Source organism: Pristiophorus japonicus, chromosome 14 (assembly GCF_044704955.1).
Source record: "Pristiophorus japonicus isolate sPriJap1 chromosome 14, sPriJap1.hap1, whole genome shotgun sequence".
In the NCBI taxonomy this organism is placed as follows: domain Eukaryota; kingdom Metazoa; phylum Chordata; class Chondrichthyes; family Pristiophoridae; genus Pristiophorus; species Pristiophorus japonicus.
Window position 1 is genome coordinate 88,787,632 of NC_091990.1, and position 17,037 is coordinate 88,804,668.

The window sequence follows — 17,037 nt, forward strand, 5'->3', positions numbered from 1 at the left end:
CTATGGTCTTAGCACAATACCTGGATTGGGAAGTGGTCAAAGAAGCTGACTGAACACCTCTAATCTGACAGAAATATGTTTCCAATCCATAGATCACTTAAAATCTTATCCAAAACATACTTTTCATTTTAAATGACCAAAGGGAGACTCCAGTAATATTAAAATAACATAACTATTTGGTTGTTAACTGACACTGAATACTGCAATTCCCGTTAGTGGTACTATGGTGCCGTTTTAAAAAAAACGTAAGGTGCAACATTTGTAAAATAAAAACATTCCACCATACTTGGCAGGTTGGTGATACAAATGTGCAGGTTTTCTATTTCTGTAGTATGGATGGGAAAGAATGGTTCTGTGAAGCAATAGTGGGTTTTTTTTGCAGAGAAGAAAGCAAATCTTACCTAACCAAGATCAGTCATTTACTGCTATGGAAATCACTAGGTAACTGTTCATAAATTACCTCTTCCAATAATGGGGCACGGTATTGGCTATGGAGATTTTGTGCTTAAAGCACTGGAAGATTTTTATTTTATTCTCAATGGCAGAAAAGGACAAGCAGGCTATAGTAATCTGCTTTTGGCACAATTCCCGTGAAGTTTTCCTTTAAATACTAAATTAATGCTTTTATTATAGGTGAAAATTATTTATGTAAACACCCACATAGTCCAAAAATGTAATTGTCACTATAATCAAGGAAGCAGACAAAAAGCACTAGTGAAGAGTACATCTAATGGAACGAGTTTTATTCTCTCTTTAATGCTGTTATCTGCTAGGGATGAGTGAACCTTAAACCAAATAAAACTGAGGTAACATAAAATGCTGTCTGAATCACTGCAGGAGTATGCTACCTGCCCAAGTTCTGTTTGGTCAGATAGCTAAGGTGGTTGAACATTGGAATAAAAAAAGTCTCTGGGTTACGTCCCTGTGCAACTTGATACAGACATTTACTTGCTCGGCTCCATCAGTTCTTAGCTGGGACACAAGATACAACATCACACTGAGATCATTTGGCTTGTCCATCTTCACTGGGGGTTCTATTTGATGCAGCGCCATTGTCAGTTATGTAGAAGTTTGAACCGCTTCTAGAAGTGACATCCAAAGGGGAGTACAAGTTTGCATAGTAGAGGGAATGGGGGAAATTAATGGCATGTTAATGTCGAGATTTCTAGAAAACACATATTTCCTCAGTAATTCATAAAATATTTGGCAACTTGATTGCATTAAGTTTATTTGTGAACGAATTCAATCTCCTGATAAAGAGTGCCCTTATATATGGAAGTAAAGAAAAAGCCAGTAGAAAAGTCCAACCCTTTAACAACTGTTAAATCTCATCATTTAGAAGAATTTTAATTATCCAGAATGTGTATTAAACTCTCTACTGTTTGAAGGTCCTGCACCACTCCGACAATGAAAATGAAGGAGAGCTAACTTCGCCCAGCATTTCATCAATGCAAGCTGGCTGCTATCAGGTACATAACAGTGCTGGTTGAATTAACCACAGATTTCACCCATGTAAATGACATCACATGGTTGAAATAAGTAATTCACCATATGTGAGCCAGTACCCTACCAACTGCTAACACCTGGCTGCCAATCAATTATTTTTTTGTTTAAAATTCTAGGCATTGTAATATCTCTATTTCCCCAAAAGAATGTAGAAAACATGCTCATAAACTATCCAGTTCACAGAGGATTTGAAGATACATCAGATATTAAATCTGTATTTGCATGAGTACTTCAACAAAGTGGTGTTTCTCTTCATTTTCCCTTCAGGAGTCCTGCTGCTGATTTGTTTTCTGCTTCACTAAAGACTACTTAGTACTGTCGCAAAATGCAAAGTGAGAAAATATTCTATAATCCGTCGAAGTGCACTAGAAAGACAATTGGTACGGTAATACCACTGCCATTCATAAATAGTTTGTAAGAAGTTTCTGAGGTGGTGGTGTCTGTTCATGCACCCACTTTAAAATTGTACTATTTTGTTTATATTGCCTCTCCTCATTCTTCCTACCAAAATGAATCAGTACACACTTCTCTGTTAAATTCCATGTGTCTGCCGATTTCACCGGTCTCAATTTACCCCGGAAGTCTGTTAGAACATGAGGGAGAAGGGAATAGATGTGCTGATAGCGTTACATGAAGTAAGGTGCGAAGAGGCTGGTGTGGAGCATAAACACCAGCATGGACCAGGTGGGACGAATGGCCTGTTCCCATGCTGTAAATGCTATTGAATTCTATGTAAAAACTAATTTGCTAACAAATGTATCAATACCAACAAGTTTTGGAAGCTCTATGCTCTGTGATGTGCTACAGCCCAGATTAGCTAAATTTTATTTAAAAAGAAAAACTTCATGCAACGAGCTTCAGTGAATACGAATATAATCACTTAAAGAGGGCAATAGCGAGCCTGCATAGAGCTCACCAGTTTTATGTACTGTGTACAATTCTGGTCATTCTAGCTTTGGTGAAGATACAGAGGAGGCCAAATAAACAGATATTGAGAAATTAAGCACCAGAGCTGCAAGGAGAGACTCAAGAAGCCACAAGTATTACCAGAGAAAAGAGGGCTCAGGGGAGACCTTATTAAAGCTTTCAAAGATATAAGGGGTATAGATAAACAATACCCTAATTAATTGTTTTACACAACCACAAACTAATTAGGGATAAAAACTCAAGCGTAGAGACAGAAGGTGAATAGACAGAGGGTGATGAATATGTAGAACACACTGGTTAGACTCGGGGGAAATGGAAGCAAATAGAGGTGGTACATTCAAAGGGGAACTGGCTAGTTTTATTGCATAATATGTGAAAAGGGCTACCAGAGACAAATATGGTGAGGTGTTTTTTGAACTTTTTTTTCACAACATCACGAAAGCCCTTTTTTTTTAAACAGAAAAAAATAAAAAAAGGTGTGTAGAATCTGTAGACATGGAATTTACAACCATCTTGGGCAAGCATCAGTAAAATGATTTCTATGTGAAAAGACAATAAGGAATTGAAGGGTGTGGACTATTATCCCACTCGTGACATTCATCCTTCTCGACCCAGGATGTGGCTTTATTTTGTACAGTTTTAAAGTCTATCCCACAGACATAATAAACTACATGTGCCGTCAGTCTCCTGCTGTACCCTCTATGTAAACCGTGTGTTATGGTTTCTACAGATAACTTGTCAATTAGAAATCTTTGATTGGATTTGTGTGACAATTTATTATTTTCAGCGTCTTTTCCTCTCAAAATGAACACAATACTTCAATAACTAAGAAAAATCACACAAAAATATAAATTTCTTACCTTTATCAGTTGTCATCATCCCTCCATCTCTTTCGGCAGGATCGCAGAAACTGAAATACAGCTGTCAGAGTCTCCGTTCCTCTAGTGTATGACAGCACTTGCAGATTTTTATTTTCTTTTTTGATGTGAGCAAAACTCAACAGCAGCATTGCACAAATGCATTAGTAGATTCAAAAGATCACATTAGAACAGGGCTCCTTGAATATGCCAGATTATCAGCGCCCATTCCTGCCTTCTGGTTCACCAGCATCAAAGCAAAAATAACTCCTTCACAAATGTGCCTGTAATACTTTACTGATTTAACACCCACAGAAACAAGAAACATATAATTGGTAAAAGATTTATTAGCTAGTAATAATTAGGAAGAGCTGAATCAACAAGACTTTTATTAGTTCTATCATTAAATAGCATGAAAGAATGTGAGCAGCAAGATCTTCTTTCCTTACAGCATGCCGTTTTATTCATTTTGGAGATTTAACTTAGAACTGATCAAATTAGATCTGGTAAAGTCACAAAAATTGTTGATGGCCACATGTATTGTTCTGGAGGGACATATGTTCATTTTTTTTCTTTAGCTAGATTAAAAAGCAAATGTGCTTTGCTTTTAGTTTAGACATCCCAGTTGCATTCTACATTTCTCGGTTACAATGAAAACTGTCAGAAAGGCATGTACTACTGAGTCTGTACATTTTATTCTTGGTAGGGAAGAAAGAGAGTTATAAAACATTTATGTAGGGTATTTTACACCAATGACTAAGTATATGATCGTAGACAAAGCATTAGATTTTTAAAAATAGGTCATTAGGATATTGTGCATCATGTCAGCTCAAAAGCACAGTGCCCCATAGCAGCAGTAGTGTACTGAACTTTATAACAGGAACATAAATAAAGAGCTACAGAGGAAACAAAGATATGGTGCAAACAGATGCAGAGCAGGTTCAAGAGATGGGTTGAAGATTCAATATGGTCTGAACCAGAGAAAAGCCTTGGGCAATAACTATACAGAAATGATCTCATCCACCCATTCAATGCACACATCATATCAGGGATCTTCCACAACACACATCAACCTCCAGGTTATATCAGGTTGTTCCATCATTGATATACTCCCTTTTCTTTTTGAGAAGAACTGCTTATAGATAAGAACATAGACATTTGTGCCAGTAGCTCATCGAATCAATCCATACCATCACAGTTCAGAATATCTCCATTTTGGATTTAGACTACTCCAATCCTCTGAAATAATTTGCCTAATAATTGTCTTCCCTTGTAGCTCAGTACAGTACTAATTTAGCAAAAAGTGAATTCAGTATGTTATTTCTATAGTTTATGCCACACTCTCATTTTCTTTCTCCGTCCCCAATACACAGTGAAGAATCCACTGTGAAACAGTATTACATTCAGATAGGAAAGTGATTACATTCTACTGTCACACACTTATTCTAAGTTACCTGCTCTTTGCCAGGTAACTTCTATGCCTTCCTTCCTCTCCCACTCTCACCCAAGATGACCCACCTGATAATAAAACAATATCATATGCGAAATGACAAGCACAAACTGTGTGCAACCACTCCAATGTGCAATGTGTTGGTGAGTGTTTTAAAAGTAATTTGAATAGATTTTAAAAAAATTTATAATTAAATTAGAAATTGCAACCATTTATAATTCACCATTGTGTCTGATTAGGAACATACTTTCAGTATAACCTGTTACAGGCTGTAAATAAAGTTTATGAACACTGCCATCCTATCCTGTGCTTTGAGCTATAGAAGCAATCATCTGAACCTTGTAATTAATGCACTACTTCAGATTTAGGCAGTAACCACAAGAGCTAGTTTCAACTAGAGGCTGCAACAGACTTTGTCACATTGATGTCTGTGAGATCTTCCTGTGAAACAAAACGGCTGCCATGTTTACTGACACCTGCACAATGTAATTCATTCTATGTGAAACAGTTTGAGGTGATTCTAAAAGATGTGATAAACCACTATGTAAATACAAGCTTGTTCTTTCTTTATATGCATCACAGGACTTTCTTTAATGTTAAATCAGTTCAAAAATCATGGATCCACTGATAAGCTTATAGATATGTATGGTATAAAAGTGATCGTGTGATTATTGTACAATTACCCTTTTTCAGCACTGTTCTATTGTACAAATAAAATTAAACAATGTAAATCATGAAAATATGAAATGAAAGCAGAAAATGCTTTCCTGTCAGCACCTGTAAAGAAAAATACAAGATAACATTTTGGATTGAGACACTCAGAACTAGAAACTGGAAGATAAGCAAGTTCCCTTATAGAAAACAGCAGGCAAAAATCAAGATAACACAAGAACATAAGAAATAGGAGCAGGAGTCGGGCATTTGGCCCTTCGAGCCTGCTCCGCCATTCAACCAGATCATGGCTGATCTTCTACCTCAACTCCACCTACCCACACAATCCCCATGTCCCTTAATTCTCTTCGTTTCCAAAAATGTATCGACCTCTGTTCGATAAGAGGTCTGTTAACTACTATCACAAGTTGAGCTAGTGATAGCCAACAACTGCAAATTTGGCCCATCTTCTCTCTTTTGAGTATGCATTTCCAGCATTTTCTATTTTTATTTCAGATTTTCTGCATTTGTAGTTTTTTTTCTTCCCCTCCTCATTTTTTTTCACAACTTTTCACTCCATTTCTTTACAATTTCCAAACCTTTTATTCCTCTCCATTGCCTTATAAGTAATTGGAGTGATCTCCATACATCGCCCATCAGTTTTCAATTTTCCCAGGCTTTCAAAAAAAAAATTGTTCAATTCATTACATCTCTTCCTCCTTACCCACCACCCAATTTTTGTTTTATTCAGTTCCATTAAGGGTCTCACTTGTTTCAAGTGCTGGTTCTGAAACCCAAACCTTATCCTACTTTTCCTTTTTTCTGGTGCTGACAGATCTGCTGTATACTTCCAGCATTTTCTGATTTTATTACTGGTCTTCTGCAGTTGTCTTTGCTGTTTCCCTAGCTGCATTTAGGAATTTGATAGTGCATTTTTGCGTTGGTTAAGGTGAGAATGTCCCTGCTCAGAAATTTTTCCCACTTTCTGTAACTAGTCTCAACCTTAAGCACTCACATGTTAAGTACAACTGGTTAGAAGCTGAACAAATTATTCCATATTCTGTCAAATAATGCTCTTTCAGATTAGCAATTTTTTTCTGTACAAGTGTCATATTTCCATTTTGTACATCAGCCATTCTCTCTGAATGATCCAACCAAGTTAGTGTTAAATGGTGTTCAACTATGTTCAATAATTTTGGGTGATGAACTCTTTCCTATTAGAAATGAAATCAAGACTTGCTAAGCTCATTCACAACCAGAGAGAATATTTTCATTCCAACAGTGTGGGCTGACTTTGAACATAGTTCAAAACAGCAGAAACTTTTCAGTACTAGCCTACTATGGCACCCACTCAATTATTCTGTTCAAGCTCAGTTGGATGAATATACAAAAACACCATTGGCATGGAGCAGCACTGCTACACTGCCCAGTGACATGGACTGGAGGCTGAAGCAACTCCGGGAAAGAAAGTGGGGAAGGAGGAATCAGACGGAGAGTCAAAGCTGAGCAGTATATAGGTGTTTCCTTTTGTACAAGTACAGGAGAAATTGGTAATTGCTTGTGAGCAGACCGCACATACACCCACTCATCAGAACTGACGTAAAAGAGAAGCAAAATGGAAGATCAGAAATATTAAAAGTTAAAAAATAAAAATAAATGGACACAATACATTATATATGAGTAAGCACGTCCATATGAAGTGTGGGTCAAGAAGCACCAATACATATGGCATAAAGTGTCTTCACTAGCCATTAAAAAAAATTATAAAACTGCGATAGGTCTGATGATTCTGAGGAATTGCAGCAGCAGGTGGCACATAGCATAACATTAAGAGAACAATTGATTATAAAGGACCCAAACATGATGTCATGTGTCAATGGCACGGGAGTTTAAGCCATTAGCCCGTCAGGTAAAACAAAAGGTGTGTATGGGGAAGGCATGAACTGTTTGTGAGTAACAAATCTTAGCCCCTGCAAGAATTGCCTCACCCTACTCACCCACCCCCTGGGAGTATTTTTGGTCATTTTAGCCCTGGTATTTTTAGTCCTCTGCTAAGCAAGAAACAGAGACCCAATGAAAGAACATAGATGGTGAAAAATAGTCTCTCACCACACTAAGTAGATATATTGGCCAAATCTCCTCCCACTGAGCAAGATTTCACTTCCCTGCCTCCAGGTCAAGATTTCCACTTACCATTTCCCATTTCAACCCATCCATTGGCTGTCTATCCCTTTTCCCCATACAATGTCCCACTGGCTGCAATTGTCTCTCTCAGGCTATTCCACTCCACTTCATTTCTCCTTTTAAGGTAACCCCTGACTACATTTTCCATTCACAGCATCCCCCCAATTGGCTGCATTTCTCCTCCCCCAATGACCGCCGGTCCCCATACCTCTGCTGATCTGAATTCCATTCTTCAGCACTCCCTTCCTCTCCCTTCTCCCTACCTATCCCTATTCTTTCCTCCCCTCTCATTGTCTTATTCCTCCCCTCACCCTCCTTTTTGCTTCCATCTCCTCCTCTCTTCCCCCTCCTAAAGATGGGTTACTCTCACAAACCACAAGATAGTAAGAAAAAACTATGTACATGGAGAGCTAGTTAATCAACACCACTCTTGCACACCTTGTAGCAACCACTAATACTGGCAGAAGCCCGGGAACGGGTCACCTTTCAGCTCGAGAATGTGAGCTACAGGTTCCTCTATCTATAAAAAAAAGCCCATAATGCAATGATCAGGTAATACAACGAGACAGGTTAATTGATGATGTGACACATACTAAACTGCAATAGAACTTAAAATAATAAGTTTATGTTGTGACACAAAAACAGGTTAAATTTGTTAGTCAAAATTAAATTTAAATTGCTTTCCAGAAAGCTTGTTTCAGTACCTCACATATATCCTTGTGAGATAGAAAGCCCACAAGGAAACAGGTTAAATAATTTGCATTGTCAGAAAAATCTGACTAGATATTCCTACAAAGAAAAATTCAATAATCTGAACAGGATATATACCTCTTAATAACTCATCCCACAAGCAACATAAGCTTCAGCATTATTCCTCCTTCTTTGGTCTCCTGGCTGGAGATTCATGAATGCAGAGAGGAACAATAACAGAAGGGAGAAGAACTCAGTCATAAAAGGACAGTCATTTAAAAATTGACTTTATAAGTAGTGGAGACACATCCATTACAACTAAATGGAGTCTGAAGTCCTGCCAGCAGTTAACAACTCAGATTATTAACCAGCGCAATGTCACCCTCTGCAGGCCAAGCAAGGGCTAGTAATCATCACCCCAAATAAACTGTTGACCTAAAATATTCACTGTGCAACACCCCCATCTGCTGACAAAAAGCTGCTTTGCACCCTAGAATTAGTGGGCCAGTTCTAAAAATGTTTGAGTGATATATAAAACAAAATATGCAGTCAGAAGCAAAACTTCACTTGTCCAATTGAATAATGTTAATATAAAGGAAAGACTATTTGCTGCCAGATTATGTTATTAAACAATAAATATGAAAAATTATTGTTTTTAACCAGTCTTTATTCTCAAAGAACTGGTAGAGATATATTGTTCCTTAAAACACCAAAAAAAACGTTCTGCCCATGTGAAATTCATCAGTTCTGAGATGGTAAACAAATACAAAACTCAATAGCCTAGAAATCCTGGACGAGGTCTTTCTGCGGGCGATCGACTGCAAAAGTTAAAAAAAGATGCGCACCTACCTGTTCCTGCTGCGCCCACGAGAGATCCCGGTCCTGAGGCCTTCACTCACTGCGCATCGGAGCGCATTCACGTCGGGACATCCGTAAGCTGGAGCTGCAGTCACATGGCTCTGGGAAGCCAATCCAAATACAGTATTTTCTCATTCATAATAATGGGAACTCCGTAAGTTGGAGTTCTCATTTTTATGATTGAGAAACAACCCCCCCAAACACCAAAACAAAAATAAATAGAAAAAATACACCACATATTTAAGATTAATTTAAATTAAAGTTATTTGTCATATAAAAAATGTATATTTCCAATTTTTTTCTTAACGTTTTTAAAATTATGGTTTAAAATAAACTTACCTTAGTGGGCAGGGTTTTTAACAATAAAATGTGTTTTTTAAATTATATTTGACAATGTTTTTGTATGTTTTAAAACTCTTACACCTGTAAAAGTAGGCTATGTGCCTGCTTTTATCAGGTGCAAGAGTTTTCAGGACATCCACTGAGCAAGATATGGGTAAATACCGCAATCTTGCCAATGCGAATGTCGTCGCTGTGGAGATGCGGAGGATCTGTCAAGCTGGAGATTGACAGATCAGAAAAGTTGGTTTTCAGCGCATGCGTATTATGTGCTGAAAACCGGCTTTTGCGATGCCTTCCCGGGTCCATACACACTCCGTACAGACCCAGTGAGGCCGGGATTTCTAGGCCATTATCAAAATTGCTTTCCAGTTGAAAACACATTACAAGTGTGAAAGATAGAACACACTTGGAACAGATAACTCGTAAGTGACTGTCACATCTACCGTGATCCACAATATGCTGGGGGCTATCAGATACAATTCATATTTCTGATTCACTTAGGATCAATTTAAAATAAATGTACATATTGCACAGATAGATTTTATTTCTCACCCACTGTTACATTAACACATATTGGTTATTCTTGGTTTGAATAGTTTGATTAAAATACTAATTTAAGTTCCCCAATGAATTCAAAAATTGCAAAACCAACTTCAATAAAGTGAGGAACTACTATGAACAAAACCAAAACATACTTATTTTCATAATACCTATGGCTGAGATTAGCTACTGTTGCCATGAGATTTTAAGTACAGTACACATCAAATAAAAGTAGCCTTCTTTTTTGAAAAAAAGATGAAACAAACAAACTTGTTTTGCACCACTCTGCATTAGAAATATACAAAAAGAATTGAGGAAATCACACTATGAGATGTAACATGCTTATTTTGAAAGCTGCAAAGTGAATGTTTTAAATTTAACAGTTTAGGAGGTTTTAGGCCTGACCATTGACGTGCTTAACTCTGGGTTTCTTAAGTGCATATCATTCAAAATGGTTATCAACTCACAAGCAAAAATAGACATGTCAGCAAACCTGTATTTCTGTTCTTTTAGATACAACAGAATGTATTTGTGCAATCCTAGTGAATGTATCTGGATAGATATCAAGAGAGCCATTCATATGAGCTGGGGGGTAAACAGGGAAGGAATTGTTTTGGTTAGGAGCACACAAATAGACTGAAGTGTGGCTGGACCTTAAAGGGAAATGTAATTCTGTAGGGTTACGAAGAGGCCCCAAGTCCAACAATAAGGAACAAAAAGAACTAAAAGATTAACCTTCCTCCAAACACAGTAGGTAACAAAGTTACAAATTTGCAAAGTTAAAATTTTTTTCCATTCCCCTTATTCAGTAGCCTTGATTACAAGTGACATTAACGGATAAAGGTAAACTGAACAAGGGTTAGACTATTTACTAACTTGCTTGGGAAGAGGAAAACTACTTGGCGATTTTGAGAGTAACCAAGGTGCTTTTCTTCCATCATCTCCAACCTTACTTCTTTCTCTTGTTTCCCTACCACCTTTGCCAGACTGTTGCTGTCACTTAGCTTGCCTCACTCACTCCTAACCCTTGCTCTCACATTAGCAGTGAAAGGGTTATTTCATTTATTTTCTCCAGCTCCTATTTCTGAAAACTGAAAAATTAACTTAGAATACAAATTCAAGACGTATTTTCAATAAAAATGCAAGAGTGTTAGTCCAAACTCTAGTGGCAGGAAGGATATAGAATGTGATTGAGAAACCGGCACAAATGCTTGCTTTTTATTAAATTAGTGAACATGGAATTGTACAGTGCAGGGAATAAACCGTTAAACAATGCACACTCATGCCAAAGTCATCTACAGTGCTTGTGTTTTTCTTTACCTTCCACTGAATATAGAAACCATATCATATGTAACAGTAGCCAAAGAAGCTTACAAAACATTTTTTAATGGTGTCTTCTAGCCTGGCCTGAGGAATGTCAGCCATCATACACAAACATAAAATCAAATCTTTATCCACAAGATGATCTGTGAAGGAAGCATTGATTTAAAATACAGCCTATGCAGGCCAACAAACAGGATACTGTCTCTTTGTTTCTAATTTACATTTGAATACCCTACTATTCTCCCTCATTCTCCCTTCCCATCTCTTTCACATGACAACACATCTAAATGGTCCTCCTCCCTCTTTGCAAGAACTATGGATATCCAATACCAAGACTATGTCTTGGATCAACCAGTGAGGCATTTGTCCACGAATCGAAGGCACATCATTTTCCTATGGCTGAGCTTTCCCACTTCACAGCTCAGAACTGTGAAAACTATAGATAGGCTGATAGGCTGGTTAGAGTGCCAACCACAGCTTTAAAAATCAAATTTATTACCAGTAAAATGTAAAAGCAAGCACATGAACCACTAATCTGCTGGGGCACTTCATATGTGTTGACTTACCTGGCAAGTTAGACTTCAACCGATCTAGTTCCTCCTGAAGCTGTCGAATTTTCTCTTGTAGTATTACACAATTTGGACAGTACGATGAGGGCTGGCTTTTTGGAAGATCTTCCTCAGCCACAGCCCCATGCCGTCCACCTGAATTCTCTAGTGGCAAAGCACTGCTGCTTTCTTCAGTGTTTTGAAGGAATCCAGAGTCTGTTGTTTTGAGAAAACCAGAATTTAAATGCTTTTCATTAACCCTTTGTTGGGACCTGGAATCTACCTCACCTCTGGTGCTGGATAGAGATAGAGCACTTTGCTGAGAGGAAGTTCCTGGCCTGTTGAACGTATCTCCCTCGTGATGCTTGAGCCTTTGTCGAGCAAAATAATGACTGTCCACTGATGATGGATACTTGGCTTGTGCTGTCGTCAATTTATTGATTTCATGTTCCTGTCCACTGCGGCCTACAAACTGAGGCTTTTGAGGTACAGGAGATGAGGTAGTTATATGAAGATTGCTAGTTTGCTTCATAGAACATACATGCTCATATGGACCCCGACCAGAAACTAGACAAGCAAGTTTTTCTCTTGGGGTATCAACAGGCAAGTCATGGCTACTTTTAAACAATTGTTCCAGCTTCTTTTTTTTAGGGCTAGGGCTGCAGTCTCCATCTTTGTTGCCTCGTTTTCCACCCTTGTTAGGATTGGGACTCTCAAGTCTTTCAACATCTTCCTTATTTAGAATCCCTGGTTTTCCGGAGGTCCCTGGATTTCCAGTGGATTTTTCAGTGGAATGTCTTCCTAGGCTAGCCTTCTTGCACTTTGCTTCCGCTGAAATGGTACATGATGTAAATTACTGGCAAGATACAGGATTTGAATGTCATTTTTTTGAGCTCACTTATCAGAAGAAATGGTCATGTTCACAGTAACATTTATTTAATGTCACCAAGACAAAGGAGAATTGGACTCCTATCGGGTGATGAGTTAGACCATATAGTTTACTATGAATTAAGTCAACACAATCTGGAATTAGCTTATTTTGTTTTTATAAATCACAGTTCAAGTTTCTGGTACCTCAGTCTGAAACAGTTCAATGGGAACTGAAGTCTGCCAATAAATAGCCTCACTGAGGTATTTGTGGCTAACATAAATCATCAATCACATCACTACATTCACATTGTATATAACTAAGTCAAGTTCAATACAGAAAAGACAAGTTAGGCTTTGGTTTATTGGGAACAAAATTCCTCTTTTAAAGAAAACAGAGAATGCATGTTTTTCTGTTTAATTAATGATAACAAAATTGTAAAAATGAATGTCTTTGTAACTACACCTGGAGTACTGCGTACAGTTTTGGTCTCCTTATTTAAAGAGGAATATACTTGCATTGAAGGCAGTTCAGAGAAGATTCACTAGGTTGATTCTTGAGATGAAGGGGTTATCTAATGAAGAAAAGTTGAACAGGTTGGGTCTATACTCATTGGACTTTAGAAGAATGAGAGGTGATCTTATTGAAACATAAAAGATTCTGAGAGGGGTTGACAGGGTAGATGCAGAGAGGATGGTTCCCCTCGTGAGGGAATCTAGAACTAAGGGGCATGTAATTTCAGAATAAGGGGACGCCCATTTAAAATGGAGATGAGGAGGAATTTCTTCTCTTGGAGGGTTGTAAATCTTTGGAATTCTCTGCCCAGAGAGCTGTGAAGGCTGGGTCATTGAATATATTTAAGGTGAAGATAGACAGTCAAGGGTTATGAGGAGCAGGCAGGAAAGTGGAGTTGAGGTCAAGATCAGATTAGCCATGGCCTTATTGAATGGCGGAGCAGGCTCGAGGGACCAAATGGTCTACTCCTGCTCCTATTTCTTATGTTCTTATGCAATTTTGCCAGTAGATCATTAATTACAGGGAAGAGCAAGCATTCTTCACCCCCTCAAGACTAGAACTTGTTTATGAGTAACAGTTACAATCTGTATAATCCACCAGATAGAAAAAGATGCTAGCTGCAGTATATGATGGCAGGTAAAATGAACATTTCTATTAATAGATAAGGTTTCCTTGCACAGCCCATTTTCAGTAGCTTCCTGTTGACTATTGCAAGTGCTACTCAAAACACTGGTCTTAAGAAACAGATTCTCCAATAAGAATTCCATGCCTTTTTTAATGTTTTCTCTCAGAGTACCAAATGGCAATTAATTTAAAATGTTATGCTGAAAGCTTGTTACATGTATACCATAAAATCCATAAACACATAAGTTGCCCTTCACACAGGTTTGTATAAGTTGTGAGCCTAGTAAGTTGTGAGCCTAGAAGTACAAGCAATATTTTATTGTTCGCTGTGTCACACAACAACAACCTGTATTTATATAGCACCTTTAACGTAGTGAAACGTCGCAAGGCGCTTAACAAGAGTATTACGAGATTAGAAATTTTTCACCGAGCCGAATAAGGAGAAATGAGGGCAGGAGCTTGGTCAAAGAGGTAGGTTTTAAGGAGCGTCTTGAAGGAGGAAAGAGAGGTGGAGAGGCAGAGAGGTTTAGGGAGGGAATTCCAGAGCTTAGGGCCGAGGCAACAAAAGGCATGGCCACCAATGGTTGAGCGATTATAATCAAGGATGCTCAAGATGGCAGAATTAGAGGAGCGCAGACATCTCAGGGGGTTGTGGGGCAAGTTTTAAATTTTTATGTAAACCATACATTGATGCATTTTTCCAGTAAATAGGATATTATCTTGGAGTTTGCAGACTTCTGCTACAATACTTGTCTTATATGCTCAGCATGTTTTAAATTTTATTTTTTACAGTAGAAGGGCTAATAACATTGCGATAAATTCAACTGCAATCTGTAATAGATTTATTGCACTATACAGTCTTGTGCAACTACTGGCAGATTATAGCTTTAGAACTAAAAAAAGCAAGGTTCCAAAACATTGTCCAGTGCAGTAGCATTTTTAAGACACTTTCCATGTACTTCATTTTTGGATAAAATTAACATACTTCATAGTATTTCGCTTTTTAAAGGATGAAGTGGGGATGGAAGCGACAAACACTAATGCCCTTTCTCCTACTAAAATCAACAGGACCATGTATGCGCATCCTGTAATCCCTTCATTAGAATGACTTGCATTTTACTGCCTCTCTCCCAGTTCTTGTAACATGCACAAAAATGTGTTACAATGCATTTTACTGGCAAGTGGTAAAATAGATATAGATTGAATATGCCCTGTTAAATAGATACCCTTGGCAACAGCTTATCCTTGGTTGGACAAATGTATTTACATATTTAAAATAAACAGAAAGACCATATTCTGCAGTCCTAAACCCACTATCCACAAAATAAAACCTTACCAGTATGTTTTTCAATTAACTTCACTGTTAACATCATCATATCTTTTAAATTACAAGCAAATGATTCCTTATTATTTTAATTTTAGTATTAAAAGTGTTACTATCTTTGCCCTCACTGGAACGTTTCACTAGTCTCAAAAGTTTAAGTCTTGCTTCAAGTATTACTATTCAACTCGTGACATCAAGTGGAATAACTCGGGGAAAAGGTTCTCCTCAAAAACTTCTATAGATATGTGAAGAGAAAAAGATTAGTGAAAACAAACATAGGTCCCTTGCAGTCAGATTCAGGTGAATTTATAATGGAGAACAAAGAAATGGCAGACCAATTGAACAAATACTTTGGTTCTGTCTTCACGAAGGAAGACACAAATAACCTTCCGGAAATACTAGGGGACCAAGGGTCCAGTGAGAAGGAGGAACTGAAGGAAATCTTTATTAGGCGGAAAATTGTGTTAGGGAAAGTGATGGGATTGAAGGCCGATAAATCCCCAGGACCTGATAGTCTGCATCCCAGAGTACTTAAGGAAGTAGCCCTAGAAATAGTGGATACATTGGTGATCATTTTCCAACAGTCTATCGACTTTGGATCGGTTCCTATGGACTGGAAGGTAGCTCATGTAACACCACTTTTTAAGAAAGGAGGGAGAGAGAAAACGGGTAATTATAGACCGATTAGCCTGACATCAGTAGTAGGGAAAATGTTGGAATCAATTATTAAAGATGAAATAGCAGCACATTTGGAAAGCAGCGACAGGATCGGTCCAAGTTAGCATGGATTTATGAAAGGGAAATCATGCTTGATAAATCTGCTGGAATTTTTTGAGGATGTAACTAGTAGAGTGGACAAGGGAGAACCAGTGGATGTGGTGTATTTGGACTTTCAAAAGGCTTTTGACAAGGTCCCACACACGAGATTGGTGTGCAAAATTAAAGCGCATGGTATTGGGGGTAATGTGCTGACGTGGATAGAGAACTGGTTGACAGACAGGAAGCAGAGAGTCGGGATAAACGGGTCCTTTTCAGAATGGCAGGCAGTGACTAGTGGGGTGCCGCAGGGCTCAGTGCTGGGATCCCAGCTATTTACAATATAGGTTAATGATTTGGATGAGGGAATTGAGTTTAATATCTCCAAGTTTGCAGATGACACTAAGCTGGGTGACGGTGTGAGCTGTGAGGGGGGCGCTAAAAGGCTGCAGGGGGACTTGGACAGGTTAGGTGAGTGGGCAAAAGCGTGACAGATGCAGTATAATGTGGATAAATGTGAGGTTATCCACTTTGGTGGAAAAAGACAAAGCAGATTATTATCTGAATGGCGGCAGATTAAGAAAAGGGGAGGTGCAACGAGACCTCGGTGTCATGATACATCAGTCATTGAAAGTTGGCATGCAGGTTCAGCAGGCGGTGAAGGAGGCAAATGGTATGTTGGCCTTCATAGCGAGAGGATTTGAGTATAGGAGCAGGGAGGTCGTACTGCAATTGTACAGGGCCTTAGTGAGGCCTCACCTGGAATAGAGTGTTCAGTTTTGGTCTCCTAATCTGAGGAAGGACGTTCTTGTTATTGAGGGAGTGCAGCGAAGGTTCACCAGACTGAATCCTGGGATGGCAGGACTGACATATGAGGAGAGACTGGATCAACTGGGCTTGTATTCACTGGAGTTTAGAAGGATGAGAGGGGATCTCATAGAAACATATAAAATTCTGACGGGACTGGACAGGTTAGATGCAGGAAGAATGTTCCCGATGTTGGGGAAGTCCAGAACCAGGGGACATAGTCTAAGGATAAGGGGTAAGCCATTTAGGGCTAAGATGAGGAGACA

The 17,037-nt window shown here is 38.5% G+C and overlaps 1 protein-coding gene across 5 annotated transcripts in view; it reads right to left on the bottom strand.

The window, feature by feature from the left end:
• The window catches only part of prdm11 (PR domain containing 11), a 204,659-nt gene that overhangs the window by 78,962 nt on the left and 108,660 nt on the right, over window positions 1-17,037 (bottom strand). For 4 of the 5 annotated variants that reach the window (XM_070899353.1, XM_070899351.1, XM_070899350.1 and 1 more), the window contains exon 8: window positions 11,895-12,707. The exons of the other annotated variant lie outside the window; for it this stretch is intronic. In XM_070899353.1, the coding sequence (XP_070755454.1) occupies window positions 11,895-12,707 (813 nt within the window). The remainder of the gene's footprint in view (window positions 1-11,894; window positions 12,708-17,037) is intronic. 5 annotated transcript variants of the gene reach the window in all.